At 33.5% G+C, this 23,980-nt stretch overlaps 1 protein-coding gene across 1 annotated transcript in view; it reads left to right on the top strand.

The window, feature by feature from the left end:
- Positions 1-7,479, top strand: part of LOC143601641 (uncharacterized) — a 30,650-nt gene extending 23,171 nt beyond the window's left edge. Inside the window, exons 5-6 of the mRNA XM_077079027.1 lie at positions 3,290-3,876; positions 5,523-7,479. Coding sequence (XP_076935142.1) covers positions 3,290-3,876; positions 5,523-7,130 — 2,195 coding nt within the window. The 3' untranslated portion in view covers positions 7,131-7,479. The remainder of the gene's footprint in view (positions 1-3,289; positions 3,877-5,522) is intronic.
- The last annotated feature ends 16,501 nt before the right edge of the window (positions 7,480-23,980 follow it).

The raw sequence follows: 23,980 nt of genomic DNA, 5'->3' as shown, positions 1-23,980 counted from the left end.
ATGATACATTGTGTTATATGGACACAAAACATGCTTAACATCGTTTTATACAGACACATGCATTATATAGACGTATAACAACATGTATACAAACGTATAGCATGTTAATAAAAAAAAGATGAAATGAGTAATATGATAAGTGACGCATTTGGTAAAGATGGAGGGGATATAGTTCATTCATCAAGAAATTCAAAATACAAAAACCCTATTTCACTTTATAACCAAAATAAAAGTGAAAGTAATAAATAATCTTCATTCTATGGATCACGTTTTATCAAAATCATAATCATAATATATAATATAATCACATGTATCGTCCTCGTAAATAAGTCTTTATTCTTTTTATGATTACCATATACATGCCATCATTCACATAAATTCATGTATTAGTTCTATCAAATTAAACACTAATAATGTGAATAACGCTTTAAAATGTGTAAATAAGGGGAAAAAAACTAAACAGATGATGAAAAATAGTAAAAATAAATAAATAAAGTACCAAAAAGATTGGCCAAATGTAAATATGTAATATAGCCAAGAATTTGAGCTTCCGGTTTTATAAGGTTTAAAACTAAACCAGGGGTCATGTATTATGAGTTTTGTTGAAGGTGGATATTTTGAGAATTCGTAACTCACTGATGGTCACAAGCTAAGAAGGAAGGCCTCACGCCTATTATCATTTCATATCATCTATATCCTAGATTTTTGGATACTCTCTAGCATTATACGCATAAAAAGAAAGAAAAAAAGAAAGATACATTTCTCTTTATTTTTCAATTAAATAATATAATTTTATACATTTATCATTAACTTTTTATCTCTCCTCCACTTACAACCACCTTTAAAAAATATTTAAAATTTATAGGAATTGAACAATAACTTTTCATACATACAGAAAAATAACTGCATATTTTCTCTCATCCACCCACAACACCTTAAACCACTCCTCAATTTATAAAAACACATCTCACTATAAATGAGGATAGGATGTGAACCTCACTAAAAATGAGGATAGGATGTGAATGCTCTTTATGCCCCTACTATATACTGTAACATGTAAAACGAAGTAACGAGGTGTTTGGGTGAGCTTTTAAATTTGTCTATTTGTTTTTTGAAAAACAAAAACCACTTTTGAAAAACTTCAATCAAGCGTTTAGAAAAGTTTACCCAAACCAATAAGCAAGTTTACCCAAACACCTTCAAAGTATATACATTTAGTTAAGCGAACATTAAAACCAAGCGTATGTATGCATTACTATCATCTTACACCTACGGACGTATACATACACATAACATAAGGATAGCAGTCCGTATGTATATGGGCGTATATATACTCCTTTTACCTCTTATCTAAGGCGTGCCAAGTAATATAAATTGCATGCAAAGTAAAAGTAAGGGTGTATGTAAAGTCCACGCGCTGTCACCGCATCTGAAAGTATGTGTTTCACTTTCTTTCTTTGTTTCGTCTCGTAGACGGAGCAGACCAGACCAGACCAAACCAGACCCGATCTCCATTCATTCATTCATTCTCTCAAACTCATATCATATTATTCTCAACCTCTCTACAAAACCCTCTCAATCCTCTTATTATTCCTCATTTGGGTTCGCCTCAACCCCAGGTAACCACTCTTACTCATGCTTCACGTTTTGCATGCTTCCATCCTCATAATACCCACTAATTTATCTCAACAACACTTCTTTTGCTTTGCTTTCTTCTGGAGTTTGGGTTTACCGACAAATTAGATGCGGGTTAGCGTGATTGACTCGCATTGCGGTTTTCAACCCACCCGTCTTGTTGTTACAATCTTTATTTCTTGCGTCTATCTATGTATGTATGTATTGGTTTTAGGGATTTGGGTTTTTCATTTCATGGGGTTTGTGCTTTCTTCGATTTTGATTGATGTTGTGGCCTGGTTTCTTAAAGTTAAGTTTTTTTTTTTTTTTTGCTTTGTTGTTGTAACATCGGACCCCTAGTACCGTCAAATATTGTCGGTTTTAACAACTTATATGCATAGTCAAATTGGGTGTTGTTAAAAAAGTTGCTTTAGCCTTAGTTTCCCTTAACGCAGTCGTGGCGTGTAGATTCTTTTAGAGGAGGGTGTTGGTTATTTTGAAGGGATTTGCGCTACCTTATTCATGTCTATATGAGCTTTTATCTGTTATTACTATAGTTTTACCATCATTTTGTGTTATCAATGGTTTGCGGTTATTGGGATGAGCAGATTAGGCAGGATTTGCTAGATTTTCACCTGTGTTAGGGACATGGTCCGGTAGGACTTTGTGGGGACGTAGGATTAGGATTAAGGACCTTTTTTTTTTGGGGGGGGGGAGGGGGGTTAAATTTGTATGTTACCTTCCTATTGTCGTTGTCATTCTATGTTGTTTTATGTGTTATTATTATCCTTTCATACCTTGTTCGCTTAACGATAGTTCACTAGGGCTATATTGTTGGTAGTTTTCATGTGGATATTGTTTTGGCTATTTAGATTCATGCTAGATATACGTACTCTATGTTTTCGATATACTTTTCATGTTTGGAGTCGGGGTCTCCTAGGAAGCAGTTTCTTTATCCTCTGGGATAGAGGTATGGTTTGATTACATTCCACCCTCCTCAGACCCTATCAATAGCTTTGCTATGCTTGGGATTTTACTGGGTATGGTGGTTGTTTTACTGGGTAATAGTTTTCTATTATTATTTTTGGTACTTTTAGTAGTGTTGGGACGTGTTCATTTAAGAACCAATAATATTGAGGAACGCAAGGACCGCATAATGCATTTGTACATGTTGCTTTGAATGTGGTAGATAAGGCAGCTGCTTAACGTCCGTATTTTCTCTACCATTACCACTCGCTATCTTTTATGTACTTTGTACAAGAACATTATGCGGTTCTTGTGGTTTCCATTTTCTCAACATAATGCTGGTTTTGAAAAAAAATGTGTTCCTAGTACTTTTATACTTTTTTGTTTCGTTGTGGTTTCGGTGTCCTAGGCCACATTGTATGTTATTTGGATACTATACTTTACATATTAAGATAAGGTTTTTCAAGACCAAGGTCTCAACGCAAGGAAGGGTTTGCCCTCATCATACCTCCCCTGACCCCACCACGGAGTGGGGTTTTATTGCGTGCGTTTGTTTATTTGTTTAAATTTCTCACAAAAACCAAGCCCATGCTTAGTTAATGTCCATAAACACACATGTATTTGAAAATGTTCTCTCTTTTAGACTGACTATTGTGATTTTATTGCTGATAGTTGAGCTGACTTTTGTTTCCCCTGATATATTGTGCAGATAATTTCAAAACAATGGATCCGAATGATGATTGTGACATTAGTCCTTCAAAGACTTATGCATCCAGTCTATACGGACCGTTTAGAAACCTTTCTCGTGTTGGTGACGAGTACCAAGCCGAAATCCCACCATTGCTTACAAAGTCCGAGTTTCTTGATTACATGAAAACCCCCTTTCTTGAAGAAGCAAAGTCAGAAACACCCATTGATTTCTTGATAGGATTAGATATACCAATTGTTTGGATCAAGCAAGAAAATATGAAAGATAATGTTGTTGTTCCGGGGCGCGTTTTGGAATCATGGAGTGAGGTGGAGAAGGGTGGTTTCGTCCTCGGGTTGTATACTTTTAGGAAGGATTTTGTACGATTGAGTAGATTTATGGAGAGTAAAAAGATTGGGGATATATTGGCATATTATTATGGTAATTTTTATAGGTCTGGTGAATATAAAAGATGGTCAAAACGTAGGGAGCGTAGAGGGAAAAGGTGTATAATAGGACAGAGGATATTTAGTGGTTTGAGGCAACAGGAATTTCTTGCGCGTTTAGTTCCTCACGTGTCTCAAGAATGCCTCAATGATCTTTTGGAGGTATGTTAATCAGAACTTATGTTATGATGCTAATTTTATATGTTTCTTGTTTGCTTGAAATTACTTATTAAGTGATTTAGTAAGATGTGTTTGATAAGTATTATGAATGGATAGTATGAATGCTGTAGTTACCCATTTTAACCTTCTTTACGATTAGTACTGAAAGAGTGGACAAAGTTTTGAAACCACATTGTAAGTGTTTCTGCATAGAAATGCAATGAGGGTCTTGATTTTAGACATGATCTTCTTTTAATTATTAAGATCAAAGTAATATTCTTGTTTTATTAATAATTTATTTATTATTTGTAATTTTATTTGAGTTATAAATATTATTAAAGAAACAATAACAATATTTAAAATCAGATGTAACCGATCCAAACCGGTTTTCACTTGTCACTACCCAACACAACCCGCCGAATTTCAACCTCTACTAGCTAATGATATAAGAATAACATTTATCATATTTTTTTGTAAGGGAATCATATATATATATTGTTACATGGACACCTAAAAATAAGATGAAAATGAGCAGTTGGATTGTAAATCTTAAGGCGTTTGAATCAACAATGTCATCCTAAAATAATGAATGTCTAATTTAAGATGATACTGTAAGATGTCTTGTATATCACATTTAAAGCAATAGGTGTAAATGGCCAATTGTGCTTCCCTTTAATAGTCATTTTTTGTTCTGAGAATCAAGGGTATTACTGATATTTACTATGCAAATGGGGCATCACTGGTCATTTTCTATCAAGGTTGGGGGCAGTATTGGTAAACTGGGACCTACTTTTAGGAAATCTTTCTGAAAAACACTAAAAAAATGTAAAATGTAAGTTGAATTTTGACTTTATGGACTGTTTTAAAAAAATAAGTTTATAAGTTTTTTTTTTCTCTTAGTCACAAATAAATTGGTTCTCAAGTTTCTTCCTGTTGTTTGTGTTTGTTAGTTATATTAAATCGTTTAATATTATATTATCATCATATGCTGTTTCTTTGACCTAGTCTACCCATTTTGACTTGACCCAGTCTTACACTACTAAGAGTGCAAATGAGCCGAGTCGATCCCGAGTCTTACACTACTTGAGCTCGGCTCGTTAGGCTTTTCTGAATCACGAGCGTGAGCTGAACTCGATTTCGAGCCTATGTTTTTGGGCTCAAGCTTGAATCGTATACAGAAATTGAAACTTGGGATCGGCTTGGCTTGAGCTAATTTGTGAAAAACCTTAAAAAGGGCCTAAGCTCAGCTCGAGCTCGTGTGTGATACCTTAAACGAGTCAAAGCTCGGCTCGAGCTCAGCTGTGCAATTTGTAAGTAATACATAGAAGCTCAAAAGAGTTAACTTAAAAATACACAAGGTTCGTTAAGACTCGGCGCCTAAACGATCTTCCCATACAAGACTCAAGCTAGGGACCGGGCTCGATAACTAAACGAGCTTTCTTTGATGCTTGGGCTCAGCTTGGGCTCGATAAGGCTTGGCTCGTTTCAAGCATTTTATCGATCCCCTCTCGATTAACCCGCAAGCGACTCGGATCATTTGCACCCCCATTCGAACTTTATATGCATGTGTGTGTGTGTATCTTGTAAGGGATGATCTCTTTTATTAATGGAACAATATATCTTATTTTTCTTTTGTAATATTTTGTCAGGTTTCTAGGACATTTGGAGATGCAAAGATATCACTCGAGCAATATGTTACCTCCATAAAAACATTAATTGGGATCCAAAAAATGATCGATGCAGTTGCAATTGGAAAAGGAAAACAAGACTTAACGGGCAATGCCGTAGAGCCAACTAAGCAAAACCAAGCAATCCGCATCCGCCCCGAAATCCCAATTGGACAAGCGTGTTCTTCACTTACTCCACCAGAAATCATTCAATTTCTCACGGGTGATTATCGGTTAAGCAAAGCCCGGTCCAATGACCTATTTTGGGAAGCGGTTTGGCCCATATTGCTTGCAAGAGGGTGGCACTCAGAACAACCAAGCGGGTACAATTATGCTGCAAATGGGAAGACTCCTTTGGTGTTCTTGATGCCAGGTGTCAAAAAGTTTTCAAGGAAACTAGTCAAAGGGGATGATTATCTGGATTGTGTTACTGATGTGTTGAACAAAGTTGCTTCTGACCCTCAACTTCTTGAGTTTGATAATGGTCAAAATGGTCAAAAGGAAATGACATTGGAAGATGAGGAGGAGGAAGAAGAAGATGGGTTTGTTGAGAAACCAAAAAGCCATTATCTTCAACCTCGAGCTCCAAGTTTGAATCTTGGTAATGTTGTAGTGAAGCTTACAGTGGTTGATACAAGTTTCCATGGCAGGAAAGTCTATAGGGTTAAAGAATTGGAAACCAAGAAGTTGGGTTTAAGCTTAACGTCTCGTTCTGATGAATCTCATAGTGAGTTGGTTTCTAGTGATGTTTCAGACTGTGAAAACGTGTTTCTTGAGGATGAAGAAACAAACTTTAACCGTCAAAAGCCTGCCAAGAAACAGAAAATCTCTGATGAAAGCAAGAATCTTGGAAAAAAACATGTGAATGATGTTTCAGATTGTGAAAACATGTTTCTTGCAAATCAAGAAACGATTTTTAACCGTCAGGAGCCTACCAAGAAACACAAAACTGATGAAAACAAGAATTTTGAAAAACAAGATTTGAAGACTGTCAAATTGAGCAGGAAACCGAGCCTAGAAAATTCAGGGAATCATGCAAAAAGACGAAGGCGATTAACTGCATGCATACGTGTGGATTCAAAGGCGGGTTCTAGCTTGGATTCTCATGCGGGTTCATCATCTCAAGCTAATATTAATAATCATAAACTGTCATCCAATTTAAGTTTTACATCAAGATGCAGCTCAATCGACACTGTTGATGAACAAAAGCGGCCTCAAAAGATGAATTTAATCGACTTGAATGTGACCCCCGAATTTGGAAACAGTGAGTTTGTGACAGAAGTTAAAGATGAAAGAAACGAGCGGGTCTCGCTGAGACAATCTGAGAATCTTGTGGGTCCCACCGAGCAAGAAAATGGTGGTTCAAGGAGGCACAGTACCAGAACCAGACCACCAACTGCTAAAGCATTGGAAGCTATTGCCAATGGGTTCTTGACAGTTAACACCAGGAAGGGGAGTAAAGATAAACAAGAATCAAAAACGAGAAATTACCAAAATACCCCTGAAGTTGCGGTTATAAGCGAGTCTAGCACAGGGGATGCTTCTTCTGCCGTTAAAGGAGATGATGAAAATGGTGAAATTGAGAAATAGTGGGAAAATACATTTGTATATGTTGCAGAGTTGGGTAAAGTTATCAAAATTCGATCTTGATGGCGACCCATCGAATAGAAAGGGCTTGAGATTATACCCTGTTTCAGATTCGGTTAGACTTGGTTATACTGGTTGACTTTTTTTTTATTTTTTTTTAAATATCTTTGACCTGCTAAGATTTGACTGAAAATTCTAAAAGAGGTTTATATAGGTGAACTTTGTGTTTTTGTTCATAGAATTGTTTATGAGAATTTGACAAATGTATGTGTGAATCTAGAAAATGCATTACATAGTCTTTTGTAGCTTTAGTCATTGATGGCTACAGAGTGGAGATGCATGAATAGGACTAGGGTTAAACCAGTTCCATAACCGGTCCATACATGGTTAGATCCATCCGTTTCGTACAGGTTGTTTATGTTCATAGAATTGTTTATGAGAATTTGACAAATGTATGTGTGAATCTAGAAAATGCATTACATAGTCTTTTGTAGCTTTAGTCATTGATGGCTACAGAGTGGAGATGCATGAATAGGACTAGGGTTAAACCAGTTCCATAACCGGTCCATACATGGTTAGATCCATCCGTTTCGTACAGGTTGGTTCAGGGCTTGCTTCAAGGATCGGTTGGGACTGATTTCAAGTATGGGTTCATAATGGTCTTTTGAATAGGGTTGTTTATGAGCTAGGCCAGCTCGAGCTTGCCTCAAATTTTAAATCGAAAACTTGAGTGTAGCTCAACTTGGTTTGACTCAGTTGATTCTTAGAATATAGAAGAAAGAAAAATTAGAATGGATAATGATGGAGAGCTAGTTTAAAAGATTGAATGTCTTTTATCTGGGTCATGTTAAAGGTGGGGGGGTTTACTTAAGCGAGCCAACTTTGGGTTGACCTCGGCTCGTTTATAAACCGAGCCAACTTTGAATGAGCTTCAAGTCATTAGCCATTTGGACCATTCCTATTTTGAAAAAAATAAATAAATACCTTTATCCATAAACTCTAGAAAAAATATATATATTAAAAATCGAAAACCCAATAAAAACCGAGAACTCATAATTTGACCGAGAACTCATTACAAAACCGAAAATCAAAACTTTTCTAAACTAAACAGGTTATTGTTAACTAATTAAATGTTTTGTAAATACTTAAATCTTAAAACCTTTTACAAACATAAAAGCTTTACTTGAATGAATTTTGATGTATTACTTCTGCTCAAAGTGATGTGTTCTACCCCTCATTCAAGTTTAATTACAAAGCTTTGTTAATTTTGCCTACATGATTTAAATGTCTCATTTCTGCCAAAAGGTGATGTGTTACATTTATATCTAGCAAAGTTAATTCGTGCATAATTAAAATAATTGTCTCACTTCTGTCCAATGGTGATGTGTTATAATTGTTTTGCACACATACTTAAATAAATTTTAATTCTGCCAAAGGTGCTTTATTTTTTGTTTAAGTATAACTTTAAATTATAGTCTATTAGTTTGATGTTAATAATAGACATATCACATCTTCAATAAATTATAATGATTCTCACATTAAATTATAATCTATTAGTTTGATGTTAATAATAGACATATCACATCTTCAATAAATTATAATGATTCTCACATCTAATGATCATAAATTTTAATATGTATTATTTTAGTATCCCATAACATTACTCACTATAATTTTCTTATAAATTATTATCTCATTCAGTTCATCCACTCTAATCTCAAACCCAAATATGTTTTGCTTCATAAAGAGTTTCATTAACTTTTAGCTTTTCTCGTTTTTTTATTATCCTCAAGACATAACCATCTCGTTGCTCCTTCTAATAATAGTAATAAAGAAGAAACTTAGAGCATGAAAAATGGGATGAGTCAAATATAATGTCTCTTATAATAATCAATAAACTCATGCTATCAAATAGAGTTATTATGGATTTAGTTTTTCCTAAAACTAATCTAATATCTATAAAATAATTAAAGTAACTCCTAAGATGCAAGCATTCTTTCTGAATTCTAACTATAAGGTTAAATGGTATCCCTTAATACATCATAATGTATAATACTATGACCCATAAAATTAAGGGCTCACACATGAAAATAAATACAATTTTCAAGTATATTACATACTAAAATTTTCAATAGTACAATTTGGTGTCTTAAGAGTAAACTATAACACTCAAAAGTACCAAAGGTAATTGAGTGTGTTGATCATCAACATATGTACAAGAAAAGAAATGTATGGTACTGGATAAATAAGATGTTATTTGTCACACCCCGACCAAAGGCGGCGGAACATGCCGAGGTGTAACGATTGCCCATAAACACATGACACTATTTAAAGCGACAATATTTAATAAACTCATTTCATTTATTTGTGACGTTTTCTCCACAAGCTCCATAATCAACCAAGATGTAAACCTGTAACATTTCATAAAATAAAGTTTATCAACACAAAGGTTGGTGAGCAATTCATAGGTTTGAGCATATAATATATAGTTAGGAAAAGCCACAAAACTAGTATACGAAACAATAAATAAAAGCAATAATTTGGATAAAACCGCGAATAGAAATACATTAGCGACACCTAACTATAAGGGGATGCCAAATAGTCTAGGATTTAATAGTTATCGTTAATTGCATTACGTTAACGACACCTTGCTACAAGGGGATGCCAAGTAGTCTAGGATTTATAGATCAATCAACCAAAAGCGATAAACACATAGGCATAGAATCATAGAACACCAAATCGAGCAATTATTCAAGTAAAGTATACAATAACGTTTGTGGTTTAAGATTCAAGTATAAAAAATTTAGTTGAATAAGTATGAAATGTGCCCAAAATAAAATATAGAAAACAGGGTATGAAAGTACTCACGTTCAAGTAATAAACGTGAAAGTTGATAATTTGGAGATTTGTCGGAACGAAGGGTTTAACGACCAAAGCCTAAAAGGAAAGAAGTCTCGGATTTAGAAAGGTTGTCTTGAAATCTTTAAGTAAAATAAATGTTGAGAAATGTAAACAATTAAAGTTCAATGTTTAAAATGTAACTATTTAAGAACTTATAATAATAGCCCTTTAAAATGTAAGTTTGCTCGAAACCGGGTTAAAGTATCTAACCTTAATATTTACTCAACCTATGTTAAGTAATAAGGTGGGTAAAATGCAAGAATGCAAGTCCCTTTGGGATAAAGATACTAAAGCGGGGTTTTTATCGAGTGTTCGGGTTGTTGGTTCGGGTCTTGACGATTGGTCAAACCCAAAGTCAACTTTCCAAAATATTAAGAGTTATGAAATAACTCATAAAAATCAAGTAAGCTTTACCAAGTATGTAGATCTATTGTTTTAAAACTAACAACGTATGTTAAGCGAGTGTTCGGTTTTGTCGGTCCAAACTTTGTTATGAGATCAAGTTGGATCCAACATTTCCAAGTACTTAGGAAAATAATTAAAATCAGTTTGTAAACTATTTTTAAAGAAATATATAAGTCTTGGTAGCTAAAAACACACTTGTGTGTCTTAAGCGAGTAAAAGTCGGTTTAGTTCGTTTTGGTTCGGTTTCCATCTCACAAATAGTTCATTGATGGTTTCCACATGCCCAAATATCTAAGAATTTGTATAAAAAATTATAATTGAAGAAACTTAAGTTTTACAACCAAAAAGTTAACAATAAAGTCTTTAAACAAGAGTTCGGTTTTGGTTTGGTTTCCATCTCCCAATAAGTTCATAGATGGTTTTCACATGCCCAATATCAAAGAACTTGTAAAAAATGATTTTAGAAACTCAAATCTAACATTAAACATGTTTAAACAACTATTTTAACAAAACTAGTAAGCAAAAGTTTGGTTTACGATTTTGAGCTATTTACGGTTAAACCGAAGCATAGACCCTCAACCCATAACCATGGAACTTGTAAATAAACTAAAATGAGCAGAATTTAAGCATGGTTAGTATGTATAAACAGGTTATATAAGTATATATATATCAAGAACACGAAGTTCTCCATGAAGCCTTGCCTTACAAGGTCCGAAACTTAACCAACCGGGGTCGGATAAGTAACTACCAAAGGTAACAAGGGTGTATATTATATATATGTTGCGCCATAAGCTTCAAGTATTAATAAGAGTTAGCAAGTTAATTAAAATGAAAGACTATGGTTAGTTTGACTTGGGAAGTCAAACTACCAAGAATATGAAGAACAACCTTTGAATATTAAGAATTAAGAGAGAATTTGGAGTATGAGCAAGTGTAAAATGAAGAAGATGGGTGTGTATATAGAGAGTAAGGGTTAAATGTCACACCCTCAAATTTCAACTAACGGGGTTTTACCGCGAGGCGCGTGACATACCAGGATCTAGCCACTTGTTATACTAAACAATCATTTAATATGAAAGATACCATTTATTATCACTCATTAATATGAGAAAATCTAGTTACAATGTAATTGCGTTTGCGGAAGCGTAAATGTAAACAATTTAAAAACAAAGTAGTTACATGCTCAAACATGTACAACCCATCCAAGTGTAAAACAATGTAAGGTAAATATCTATGCTATAATGAAACTCCAAACAAATGCATGCACGTGCTCCTTAGCATACCTAGTAACCTGGCAAGTATAAATACTCAAGGGTCAACACAAGGTTGGTGAGTTCATAAGTTATAGTAAAGAGTAATGTAAGTAGATTTAGCCCATTTCAAATATACCAGGGTAGCTAACCCATTCACAAGCTACTAGACGTTTGAACCGAAGCTGACTGTATGTGTGCCTTCCTACCAGGTCTATCACCAACACTGGCGTATAAAAGTTAGGTAAATATAACACTCGTTTTACGACATCACAGCCATGCTAGCGCGACTAGCCCGAGTGGGGTTTGTCAAACCCAGTAGTACTACTCAATATAACCCCGCGATCCCATCCTATCGGTTCAAGGTAACGTAAGGACATTAAGTGATATAAGGGCATCTAGTATAAACTTGTAATATATAAGAAATTACGAAAAATCTAAAATGAGTCACTGCGTTTTCCTACAGAAAACCAGTAAGTAAGTTCGTGTTTTCTCCCCGAAAACAAGTATGAAAAGTATGAACTCACATGTTGACGCGTGTAACAGACTTTCCTCAAAAACAAAAGAATGCACTTGACTTGCTAAATGTTACCTAGTACAAGTGTTTAAGTTATGAGAGTGCGATCATGCAACTAGACAACTCAAGTGTATAACAACACATAGTCATATAGTTCACGTAATGACTCACAATGCAACAAGTTTGACCCGATGACCCGTTGGTGATTATATTACTTTGATGAGTGAAAACATGTTCTAACACAATTCATATATCTAGTATTAGCCAAATAAACATGCATCTCATCAAATAACACATGAACAAATTCTGGATTTATAAGACAGATTTTAGCATGCAAAGGTGTATTTTATTACATAGGCAAATAATAGAAATAAATTATAAAATATTTACCACAGTAGAATAAATATCTTATATTTCTAAATATATTTATTTTATATTTTTCCAATGCACACAAAAATCACAAAAATTCATCCAAACCAGAAAGGCACGTGCAGCTATTTCAGTGCGCAACACTAAGTTTTTATTTGGTTAAAAATAAATACTTAACCAAATTAATCAAGACCAATTGGGTTAGAATCCTAACTAAAAATTTGAAGTTTCAGAAGTAAAACCAACCCATTTGACTTTGCCATAAAAGAGTTATGATATCGGGAATACAGACCAGAATTTGACTCCTCACGTCAGCCTTGACACATAGTTTTGTAAAATCATAAAAACTATTCAAAACCCGTCCAAAAATTACAAACTATATCTTTCTGGAAACTAGACTCAAAGTAGAACATCATGGAATCAAGAATCGATCAAAAATCATCATTTAAAATCAAGTTACATACCAGTCAATAAACAATAACGAATCTGTCAGCAAACTGTTGTCATCAAAACTCAATCGCTAACATGTTTGTGACATTCCTAGGGTTCTAATTCATCAATTAGCATCATAATCATCAATAATACAGACATTGAACATATAGGGTTTCATTATAACTCATTAAAACATGAAATTAATGCATAAAAACTTACCAACTAGTGTTAGGAATGCTGAGAATCACTCAAATACACCACTAATTGCAAGACCCAAGGTTGAATTGAAGATGGTGGAGATGGTTTGTGAGTTGCGATCGATGAGAGGGAGCAGGGAGGAAGAGGCGACGGTTTGGGGTGGGTATTAGGGTTGGATTATTTATTTTAATATTATATTAAATTATATTTACAAGAATGGTCCTTCCAGAATCAGTTTTGGCTTTAAACGAACTTTATAACACCACAACTGGATTATAACGAATCATTACAAATAAAATTCTAACCCAAGTTCATAAAACTAAAGCCTCGTTGTTTTATCATAAATATTACCTTTTAAAAAGTAAAAACATACAAATTACGCGCATGCTAATTTCACATAGATAATATTATAAACATATGCTCGAGATATTATTTTAATATTTTCACCAACGTTCGGGGTCAGACCCGAGTGATTCAGTAATTCCCTAATTACTGGTACGTGAATGTTTGTTCAATAACCGACACACTTAATTAACCCTAATAAGTGAAATGCATGAATGAGTGTCTGAGATAACGGAGCTTGTATTAACGGTGTTAACTAGAAATTACCGGGTGTCACATCAAAGCTTCTTTGCAAGGTTCTCTTTCATGTTTGCATGTAAATAGATTGGTTAAACAAACAAGCAAAGCACAAAACAACAAACAAAATCCGTAATAATGTGCAGAGTTAGCTAGGCGCCGCGTGACGGCCTCCCTTGCCCTGAACTCGCGGCGCGGCATGCCCAGGGGGGATGGTCCAGCTCGTCTAGTGTGGTTCGTTATGCGTCCGGAAGTTTGTTTTTTATGTAATTTGCTCGTTTTAAAGCCGTTTTCGAATCCATAAAAGGGGTTTTTCAAATTGAACCAAGGAGGATGATTTGGTAACATAAAAATCCAATATTTTATATATCATGAGTTTCGGTTTACAAAACGGGTCGGTTTACAACATAAAACAATACCAATACGAATACAATCGAGACCAGAATTTGACAAATGTCACATTATTCAACTCACACCACTAAAACTTAAAAGAGGATAATTTTAAGGTTCATAGACAAAATACAAGTATTATTTCCAGCTTTAAGTTCTATAAGGAGAAGTCTCATTGCAAATATATGTCATTAGATTAGGCATAAGTATTACAAGACTATCCATAATTCAAAATAACAACTAGCTAAAACTGATAGTTGTATAAATGATATTTAAGTATGTTAATCTTAATATTCCCATCAACACATGATTGGTTGAGTCTAGTTTTATATGTTTACCCGAAATCAACAAATAACTAACACGAGTGTCAGTGATAAATTTACATGTTTAGGTTATTAGAACCATGATAAACTGTCTTTTAATTACACTTTATGATACCTTAAATATTCTGGAGATTAATCAGAATTTAGTATCAATACTTAAGCTACATTATGACAGTTATGAGGTTTGCATAGCCAACATAAAGTCACTCTTACCTTAAACTCTCATATTATTTGTTATCAATATTTGGATTGAAGCATTAATAAAATAGAACTAGATGATACTACATACTTTCACAAGTTTTGTTATCATGAAAATAAGAATTTAACATAATACAAATGAAACTTATAAAATTCATCAATTAAAACCAAATTTCATGAGAAATCATGACATGGTTGATGAGGGTGATTTCTTCATCTAATCTCATTTTTAGTGATTTAAATTATGTGTTAGATGCCCTAAACATTATTTGGCTTAAGGAATAAGTGTGGGTCCACCATAAGTTATATTTTACTGACATTCGTGGAACGTATACAAAACGGAATATTCAGACATAATTCTTTTATCATTTAAAAGGTTATTTACTTGTATCTAATATGACTTCTATGGTCCATGGTTTTTAAGAGATCAATTCATGTATACCTAATACGATTTCTTCTAAATATGTCCCTTAGTTTATTATGACATCCGGACGTTAATGAAATCAGATCAAGCCTAACATATATATGAGAAATTCCCACATCACGTACATCATTGAAACTCCTTATGTAGTTTTTCTAGAGATATTAAAGATCAGTGGGAGCCTTAAGTGTCTCAATCATAACTTACAAGATTTGCAAGAGATGGGGGAGTGAAAACTTGATATTAGCTCAATTACACCTCTTGTACAAGACACTGCTCCATCACAACACTATTTCATCAAAACTTATCTCTTTAGAATTTACTACTGCTTTTACAAAATTTCATTGTTGCTTAAACGTGGGCAAATTCATATTTCTTACTAAATTAATCCTCACCAAGAGAAACTACAACAACTTATATTATTAACTTGTTTCTCTATTAGAATTTATTGGTCTTTAAATATTGAAACTAAGCATGCTAATTTCCTAAAAGTTTCTAAGCTCATTGGGAGTAGTAAAAGTCCTTATAATGACTTGATAAAATTACAAGAGGCAGGGGGAAGCGAGTCATTAAATTTTACTCCAAATTTAACTCCAATTACACCTCTTGTACACCATACTGCACCAACTCTTACACACTTAGATTCCTAAAAATGATAGCAACCTAACCAAGAGCTATTTCATAAAATGAAAACTTCTAATAAACCCAATAATCAACTTATGATGTCATCTATGTTTTATAGTCAATTAACTTTGATGATTATGCAACCTCTTTATCTAAGTTGAAATGGATGTTGGAATGTTTAATGATCCTACCCTTTCTAATTAAACCATCAACATCAATCAATCTTCTATGGGAATAAAGCTATTATTAGCAAATAACTTCATAAGTCAAAATAACTTTTGAGATTTTGTTGAAACACCTAAGGGTTTTCATAACTAAACTAAATCTTAATACAAACGTTAAAGACACTAAGAAGCACGATTGGTTGTTAAATGTTATATGCAAAGGGGAATAAATCATAAAAGAATCTTATAACCTATATTTACAAAAGTTTTCTTTGAGGATCATCATTGTTCAAGTAGCTTATAATAGTTAAAGAGCTACGTTAGAAGAACATTAAAACAACTTTCCCTAACAAATGACTTACATATTTACATGTTCATAAAACAACCTGAAAGTTCTAAACTGAAGGTCAAAGAACACTTAGTATGTAAGTCAATAAAATCCATGTATGGGTTAATGCATACATCATAATGTGATGAAATCTTTATACACTTATTTTTCATCAAAAACCAAGTGGATTAATGTACCTACCTCAAGATGAGTGGGAGCAGCTAAAAACAAACTTGTCTTTATATAAATGGCATTCTTCTGACAAGTATATGCTACATAAAGCATTGTTAGTACATACTTTGATATGATAGATCTCAGAGATATCTCTTACGTAATAGATATCATAACATTCTGAGATAGACCCGAATGAACGTTAGTTAGTTTGATAAGTTTTACCTTAAATGGGTAATTTCACATGTAACAAACAATATTGCTCTCCTTTAGAGGATAAATGATCATTGAGATTATTTCCTTATGCTTCATTAAGTAGAAGCCTCATGTAGGTTCAAGTCTATACTAGTTCGGATATTACTCAAATTGCAACACACTAGATATGTCTAGGTTAATGTGAAGCATCTAAAAGAGTATTAAAATATCTTTAAAGGAAACGAGAGACTATAATTTAAAATGAAGAAGTGAGAACTCAAACGATTGATTACCCTAAACTTTGTTATATTCAAAGATAACATAATGTAATTTTCGGGATATATTCTTATGTCAGCAGATAAATCTATCTCATGGAGGAGTCATAATGAACTGATAACAACAATCTAAGTTATAATGACATAATATGTTGATTAATCACAACGCAATTAGCAATAAATGTTGTTGAAAATTTATTAGTGGACTCATAAGTTTATTAACTCCACATAAATTATGTATTGAAGACTTACTATGATAAAGTCAACGACCATGTTTTCTCAAACGATAACATTTCGAGAGGTGCTGCATTAAATTTCGATATGAAACTAATTATTCGTTTATAAACGAATTGAGGAATCTAAATTTTCGTATCTAATACATTCATGATATGCTTAAGGATCCGATAAATAAAAGTCTCGCCCATAAATATTATGAAAGCGCTTATAATAATGACGGGTTATTGAAGACGATGTGCAATTACATATCATACTAGAATGAGTAACTATTAAATTTCCTCATCAGTTTTGATTTTGTACGTCTCTTAATATGTTCTGCATGCATAATGACATATAGACGAATTAATATACAAATCAAACGTTCTGAAGGGCTTACTTGAAAATTTTGATCATAACTACTTGTGTTTTATATAAGGACTGCAGTATGATTAATGGGGTCTTGAGCTGATGTTCAATTCAGTGATTGTATTTCTCTGCTTTAGTTTGAGTTTAAAGCTAAAATGATTATTAACTTCTGATCAGACTAATCTAACACTCATAATAAATGATTATTCGGACAAGTAGGAGAATGTAAGAATAAATATAATATATATTTATTTATATGGCAATCATTATATTTATATAATATTAGATCAAAATATTAATTTACCTTATTATATATTAGTTTGGTAATTGTTGATGGGTCAGATTACCTTTAATTAACTAATAAAGGGTTTTCCCTTGGGTGTATATAAAGAGAGATAAATATTAACATCATAACCTAATCTCACACACATAACAATTTGTGTGCCTACTCTCTCCAAAACCGGGTTTCTCAAACGATAACAGTTCGAGAGGTGCTGCATTAAATTTCGATATGAAACTAATTATTCGTTTATGAACGAATTGAGGAATCTAAATTTTCGTATCTAATACATTCATGATATGCTTAAGGATCCGATAAATAAAAGTCTCGCCCATAAATATTATGAAAGCGCTTATAATAATGACGGGTTATTGAAGACGATGTGCAATTTCATATCATACTAGAATGAGTAACTATTAAATTTCCTCATCAGTTTTGATTTTGTACGTCTCTTAATATGTTCTGCATGCATAATGACATATAGACGAATTAATATACAAATCAAACATTCTGAAGGGCTTACTTGAAAATTTTGATCATAACTACTTGTGTTTTATATAAGGACTGCAGTATGATTAATGGGGTCTTGAGCTGATATTCAATTCAATGATTGTATTTCTTTGCTTTAGTTTGAGTTTAAAGCTAAAATGATTATTAACTTCTGATCAGACTAATCTAACACTCATAATAAATGATTATTCGGACAAGTAGGAGAATGTAAGAATAAATATAATATATATTTATTTATATGGCCATCATTATATTTATATAATATTAAATCAAAATATTAATTTACCTTATTATATATTAGTTTGGTAATTGTTGATGGGTCAGATTACCTTTAATTAACTAATAAAGGGTTTTCCCTTGGGTGTATATAAAGAGAGATAAATATTAACATCATAACCTAATCTCACACACATAACAATTTGTGTGCCTACTCTCTCCAAAACCGGGTTCCTCTCAAGAACCCTAACACCATCCATAACTATACATCCTAAAGGGGAACTCAATCAAGTTGACAACTATGTCGTCTACATCCTTCTCCGATGTGGTTACTACTCTCCATGCTATAACAGGTACACATATGATTAATGGGTTTATCATATTATCATGTTTTCCATTATCACCATGAGGAATTGATCAACAGGTACTGTTAGTGCACGGTTTCGGTGTCCGTAGCGATCGAATAAGTTATAGGTTGTCTAGTATGTGTATTTAATGTATATTGTAAAATAGCCTATAAATAGGGAGCTCATGCTTATAATTTAGTTGAGAACTTGTACATAGGTCTAAATTATCTTCTCCATAACTTATTATTCTCTCTAATGTATTCATCCATATCTATCAATAAAGTATATATTTAAAGTATCGATTTCGTGTTGATGTATCGTATTAGCGGCTAGATCTTGGTCTCTATGACGTTCTCTCAATTGGTATCAGAGCAGGGGCTGCTCTCGATGCATCAATAATAATGTATTGAATCTGAGTTTTTCGTGTTCTTCGGGTTTTGGTCAGATCTGGTGTAAATTAGTGTGTTATTGATGGATTTGTTGGTGAATTCGTGTTTATTGATGGAAGAGGAAACTTCCTGTGTAATTTGGTGTTAAGTTATGGTGTATTGAGTGATTCACCATGGAAGAGTATGTTCCTTTTTTATTCGATTTACGATGATTTAGTGAGTGTTAAGTTAATTGGATTATGGATTTGTGTTTATTATTGAAATCCGCATGTTTTTGTGGATTTTGGTGGTTAATTATGGTGTGTTGAAGGTTTTGCCATGAAAGAGCATGGTTTCGGGTTTATTTATTTGGTGATGAATAAGTGATTGTTAAGTTAAACTGATTATGGATTCGGAATCGTGATGAAAATCCGGGTGTTCGGATAGAATTTCATGATTTATGATGGTGTTTTGATAATTTCCCCATGGATGCAGCTTGAAAATGCAGATTCCGGCCAGATCTACCTTTTCCGGCCACTGTAACTGAATTTTCCGGCGAAATTCATTTTTCTGGTGAACAGTTTAGATCCAACTGTCTGATTCGTTAATCTACTGTAGCTAATTCGTTATGGGAATTTAACAAACTAAGTTAATTCGTTAAGGTAATTCGTTAAGGTAAACTTAACGAATTAAGGTAATTCGTCAAGTTAATTCGTTAAGTTAATGATAACGAATTAAGGAGATTCGTTAAGTTATTTAGTTAAGGCAATTCGTTAAGTTAATGGTAACGAATTAAGATAATTCGTTATGTGTATGACAAAGTGGAAATATTAACGAATTGGAGGCCATTCGTGTAACTGTTATAACGAATTAGAAAGGTAAGTTATAACGAATTGAGAATATTCATTAAGTATGTAACGAATCAGTGAATGGTTGACGAATGGCGGATATCTATAATGAATTGGAGTTTAATTTATAACGAATTGGAGAGCACGAACTAAGTTAACGAATGAGGTGGATATTTATAACGAATTAGAGAGGTGATTCGTTAAAAAAAAGAGTTATTTGGCTGGAAAATTTTTCTTGCGCGAATTTTTTCATGAATACTCCTCGTAAGTGAGATTTCATTCTTGAAAATTTTGGCGACAATATTTATTTTTCAAAAATTTTCGGTGAATTTTTGGCGGGAAAATCGGGAAAAAATTTCTTAATCGAAATTTTTCTGGAATGTTCCTAATGTATTAGGCACTCTTCTCTCAACTTTTGGTAATATATTTTCCGACCGACTTTTTACGCGTTTCAATTGCCCGAGGGGGAGCCCACGAGTAATTTAAAGAGGAGCTTATTAGTGATATGTGAAGATTGTTCAAAGACCTTGCTTATTTTGTCAAGAAAAGGGGGAGATAAAACTTTCATCTGAGTTTATTTAGCTTGCATCTTCCTACGTTTGCAAGGTTTCTTGAAAAATTACTGCAATTCGGGTGGTAATTCATGCTTGCAAAGCTACGTTTGACTGAGTTCAAGACTGCAAGTGTTCTTCGATTGGTGATTGATCTGTTCAAGATTGAAACCTGACTATGTGGGATACGAGTGTCTGTTCGTTTACTTCTTTCTGAGGGACTTTGATCCTGACTATGTTGGCTACGAGTAAATGGCGGATTACTTCTGTTGAGGGGGGACGATCATCGAACGAGTTGATTTTATTGAAGAATATACGAGTCTTGTCATTGGATTGAGGTTTGATCATTTGGGGTTTATTAATGGAGGTTGAAATTCTGAATCTTATGCCCAAACATTAGTGCATCTTTGCATATGGGATGTGGAAGAGCTTCAAAGGGTATATTTGGGATACACGTTATCAAGAGAGGGAAAACCGAAGTGAAAGATGTTGAATGATCGAGTTGTTCACGAAGATGTGTGACGAGGTTAAACGTAAAGATATGTTTTCTTTACCAGTGCTGACAGATAACTGATGACTTGTTGCTGATTGTTAAAAGATTGAACCATATTATACGCTAGTGGATGATCGGGATGATCTCCAAGAGTTGCTCACTTTGAGGGGGAGATCTAATATGAGAAGTTACAAGTTATTGGTTTGCTGAAAAAGATTTAAAGATGGTTTGTCTACACAAGCCCGAAAATCATCAGTCAAGGGGGAGTCTGTCAGTGCACGGTTTGTGACTGGTGATTTGCAGTTAAGGTATTCAAGGATAAAGTATTCGATAGCTACGGAAAAGGGGGAGTATGTTAGTGCACGGTTTCGGTGTCCGTAGCGATCGAATAAGTTATAGGTTGTCTAGTATGTGTATTTAATGTATATTGTAAAATAGCCTATAAATAGGAAGCTCATGCTCATAATTTAGTAGAGAACTTGTACATATATCTAAATTATCCTCTCCATAACTCATTATTCTCTCTAATGTATTCATCCATATCTATCAATAAAGTATATATTTAAAGTATCGATTTCGTGTTGATGTATCGTATTAGCGGCTAGATCTTGGTCTCTATGACATTCTCTCAGGTACTCGACTACAAATTATATCTTTAGGTACTCGTGTGGATGAAGGAAAAATTATTTCTGGAACTAACACTGGTCATAAAGTTTTGATCCATAGATCGCCACTGACTTCATCAGACATACTGATGGCAATGGATCGGGTCTGGGACGGGTCTAGGTATTCCTAGACCCGGACCCGATTATAAAACTCCGTCCCAGGCCCATCGGGTATTTATCGGGTAAATACCCATCGGCTATCGGGTATACCCGCGGGTTTCGGGGATACCCATTAGTTTATTAAAAATACCCGTCGGGTATGACCGACTCAAATCCCATCGGGTTTTGAAAATTCAACACAAAAAAATTTATTTTACTAGTTTCATGATACACTCAATTCAACAAAAAGAAAAAAATTATACAAAAAAATATATATAAAAAAGACCTACGTAGTTTATAGAGGATGAGTAAGTGGCGGGATGTAATACAATCAATACATATATATACATATATATATATAATTTTAATATTCATGGAGGACACACAAAGAACAATTGAACACAAATACCATTTTTTATTGTTACTATGTGTTTGTGTGTGTGTGTATATATATATAAAATTATATCGGGTATATAATCGGGTAAACGGGTCCATATTATCTGGTAATCGGGTATATTAGAAATCCCAGACCCGTCCCAGACCCGCGAAAAATTTAAAAACTAATCCCAGACCCGTCCCATACCCTAATGGGACGGGTAAGACCCGTCCCAATTATGTCGGGTATCGGGTATTCCCATCAGGTTCGGGTTTCACTGTCATCCCTAATCAGACAACAAAATAACATACAAATTTCAAAGACAACAATTTTCCCTTGCAGTATGTTTCGCGATGACGATAAACAAAGTCAAGGTCAATCATTATATAGGGTTGGTTTGTACTTAAAAGAACCCGTGTTCTCACATAGACAACTATACGTCGCCTTGTCAAGAGTTACAAGCAGGTGTGGGCTAAAGATTCTGATTCCTTGATAAACAAGGTAATTTGACCAATACAACCACAAATGTTGTATACAAGGAAATTTTTTCTTATTTGTAAAATACTTGGGTAACTTTTCGTTTGTAATTCCTGTAATTTTAATGTAACTTGTAATTGTACTAACACTATATGATAATTGTGTTATTGATTGTATTTTGCTTATTGTTTAAATATTAAAATTTTCATTAATTGCCGTGTAATATACGGGTCTCAAACTAGTATAATGATAAATGATAATGAAACAAAACTTCGTAGAATATGCTCTTAAAAGAAATATCTTATTGATTTGTACTCACTTTCTTGGAAATATCATATGCAAGTTGTTTCTTGATAACTTATCTTCTTTATTTTTAATACCACACCAAAGAATGTGAATGTGAGATTCAATTTAACTCTCCACTGATCTGAGCCATTTTAACTCTCCACTGATCTTCTTTATTGGAGTATTTATTTTTTACCTACTTAATACTTAAGAATTATCACACTTTCGTGTTCACTTATAAACCTTTAAAAATTTTATATCAACTACTAAATCTCTAAATTATTTGACTCAAAATCAAACATATAGATTTTCACGTGAAACATGTGAAGGTCGACCTATACAAAACATGCATATGTGGATGTCATATACACAAAATTCTAATGAGAAAGCGTACTACATGATTAAAATTACATTATTATGTGACTTATTTTAAACTATATTTAAATTTATAACTTTGAAAATTTATTTATATTTTGACATTTCAAAAAATGAAACACAAATATTTTACATTTAAACCAATTTACTTTACACGAAGTAAATAAGAGAAGATAAAACACCACCTAAAACATACACTTCATCTCATTCTTCTAGATACATTCAAGCATAATGCACAATAAAGTTATGTTAGTCTTTCACATATGGACGTTCTTTAATGGACTCATTGGGAGACTGTAAACACATAATAAGACATTTTGACCATTGCAATGGCGAAAACATAGTAAGTAATATGATAGATCCACTTAGTAGGAGGTATGATCAACAACGATGATTCCCAAATACAATGTATGGTAGCTTGTTAATTGATGATCGTATTTACACATCTTATACTTACTGCGTGAGTAATGTCATGCATAGTGCTGGAGCTTCAATCTAACGTTTGATTTTCTTCAAAAACTTAAATGAATGTTCAAACTGACATATATATCAAACATAACAATACCAAGTTAACAACTCGACGACGAAACACAAATTTTAGTTGTCATCCTAATGTTATTAGATTCACACATGTCTTTAAA

Source organism: Bidens hawaiensis, unplaced genomic scaffold (genome assembly GCF_021521415.1).
Source record: "Bidens hawaiensis isolate Kalapana, Puna unplaced genomic scaffold, B.hawaiensis_p1.1 tig00000237_1, whole genome shotgun sequence".
NCBI classification, from domain to species: domain Eukaryota; kingdom Viridiplantae; phylum Streptophyta; class Magnoliopsida; order Asterales; family Asteraceae; genus Bidens; species Bidens hawaiensis.
The sequence above is the reverse complement of the archived record's forward strand: the minus strand, read 5'-3'. Positions and strand labels throughout refer to the sequence as shown.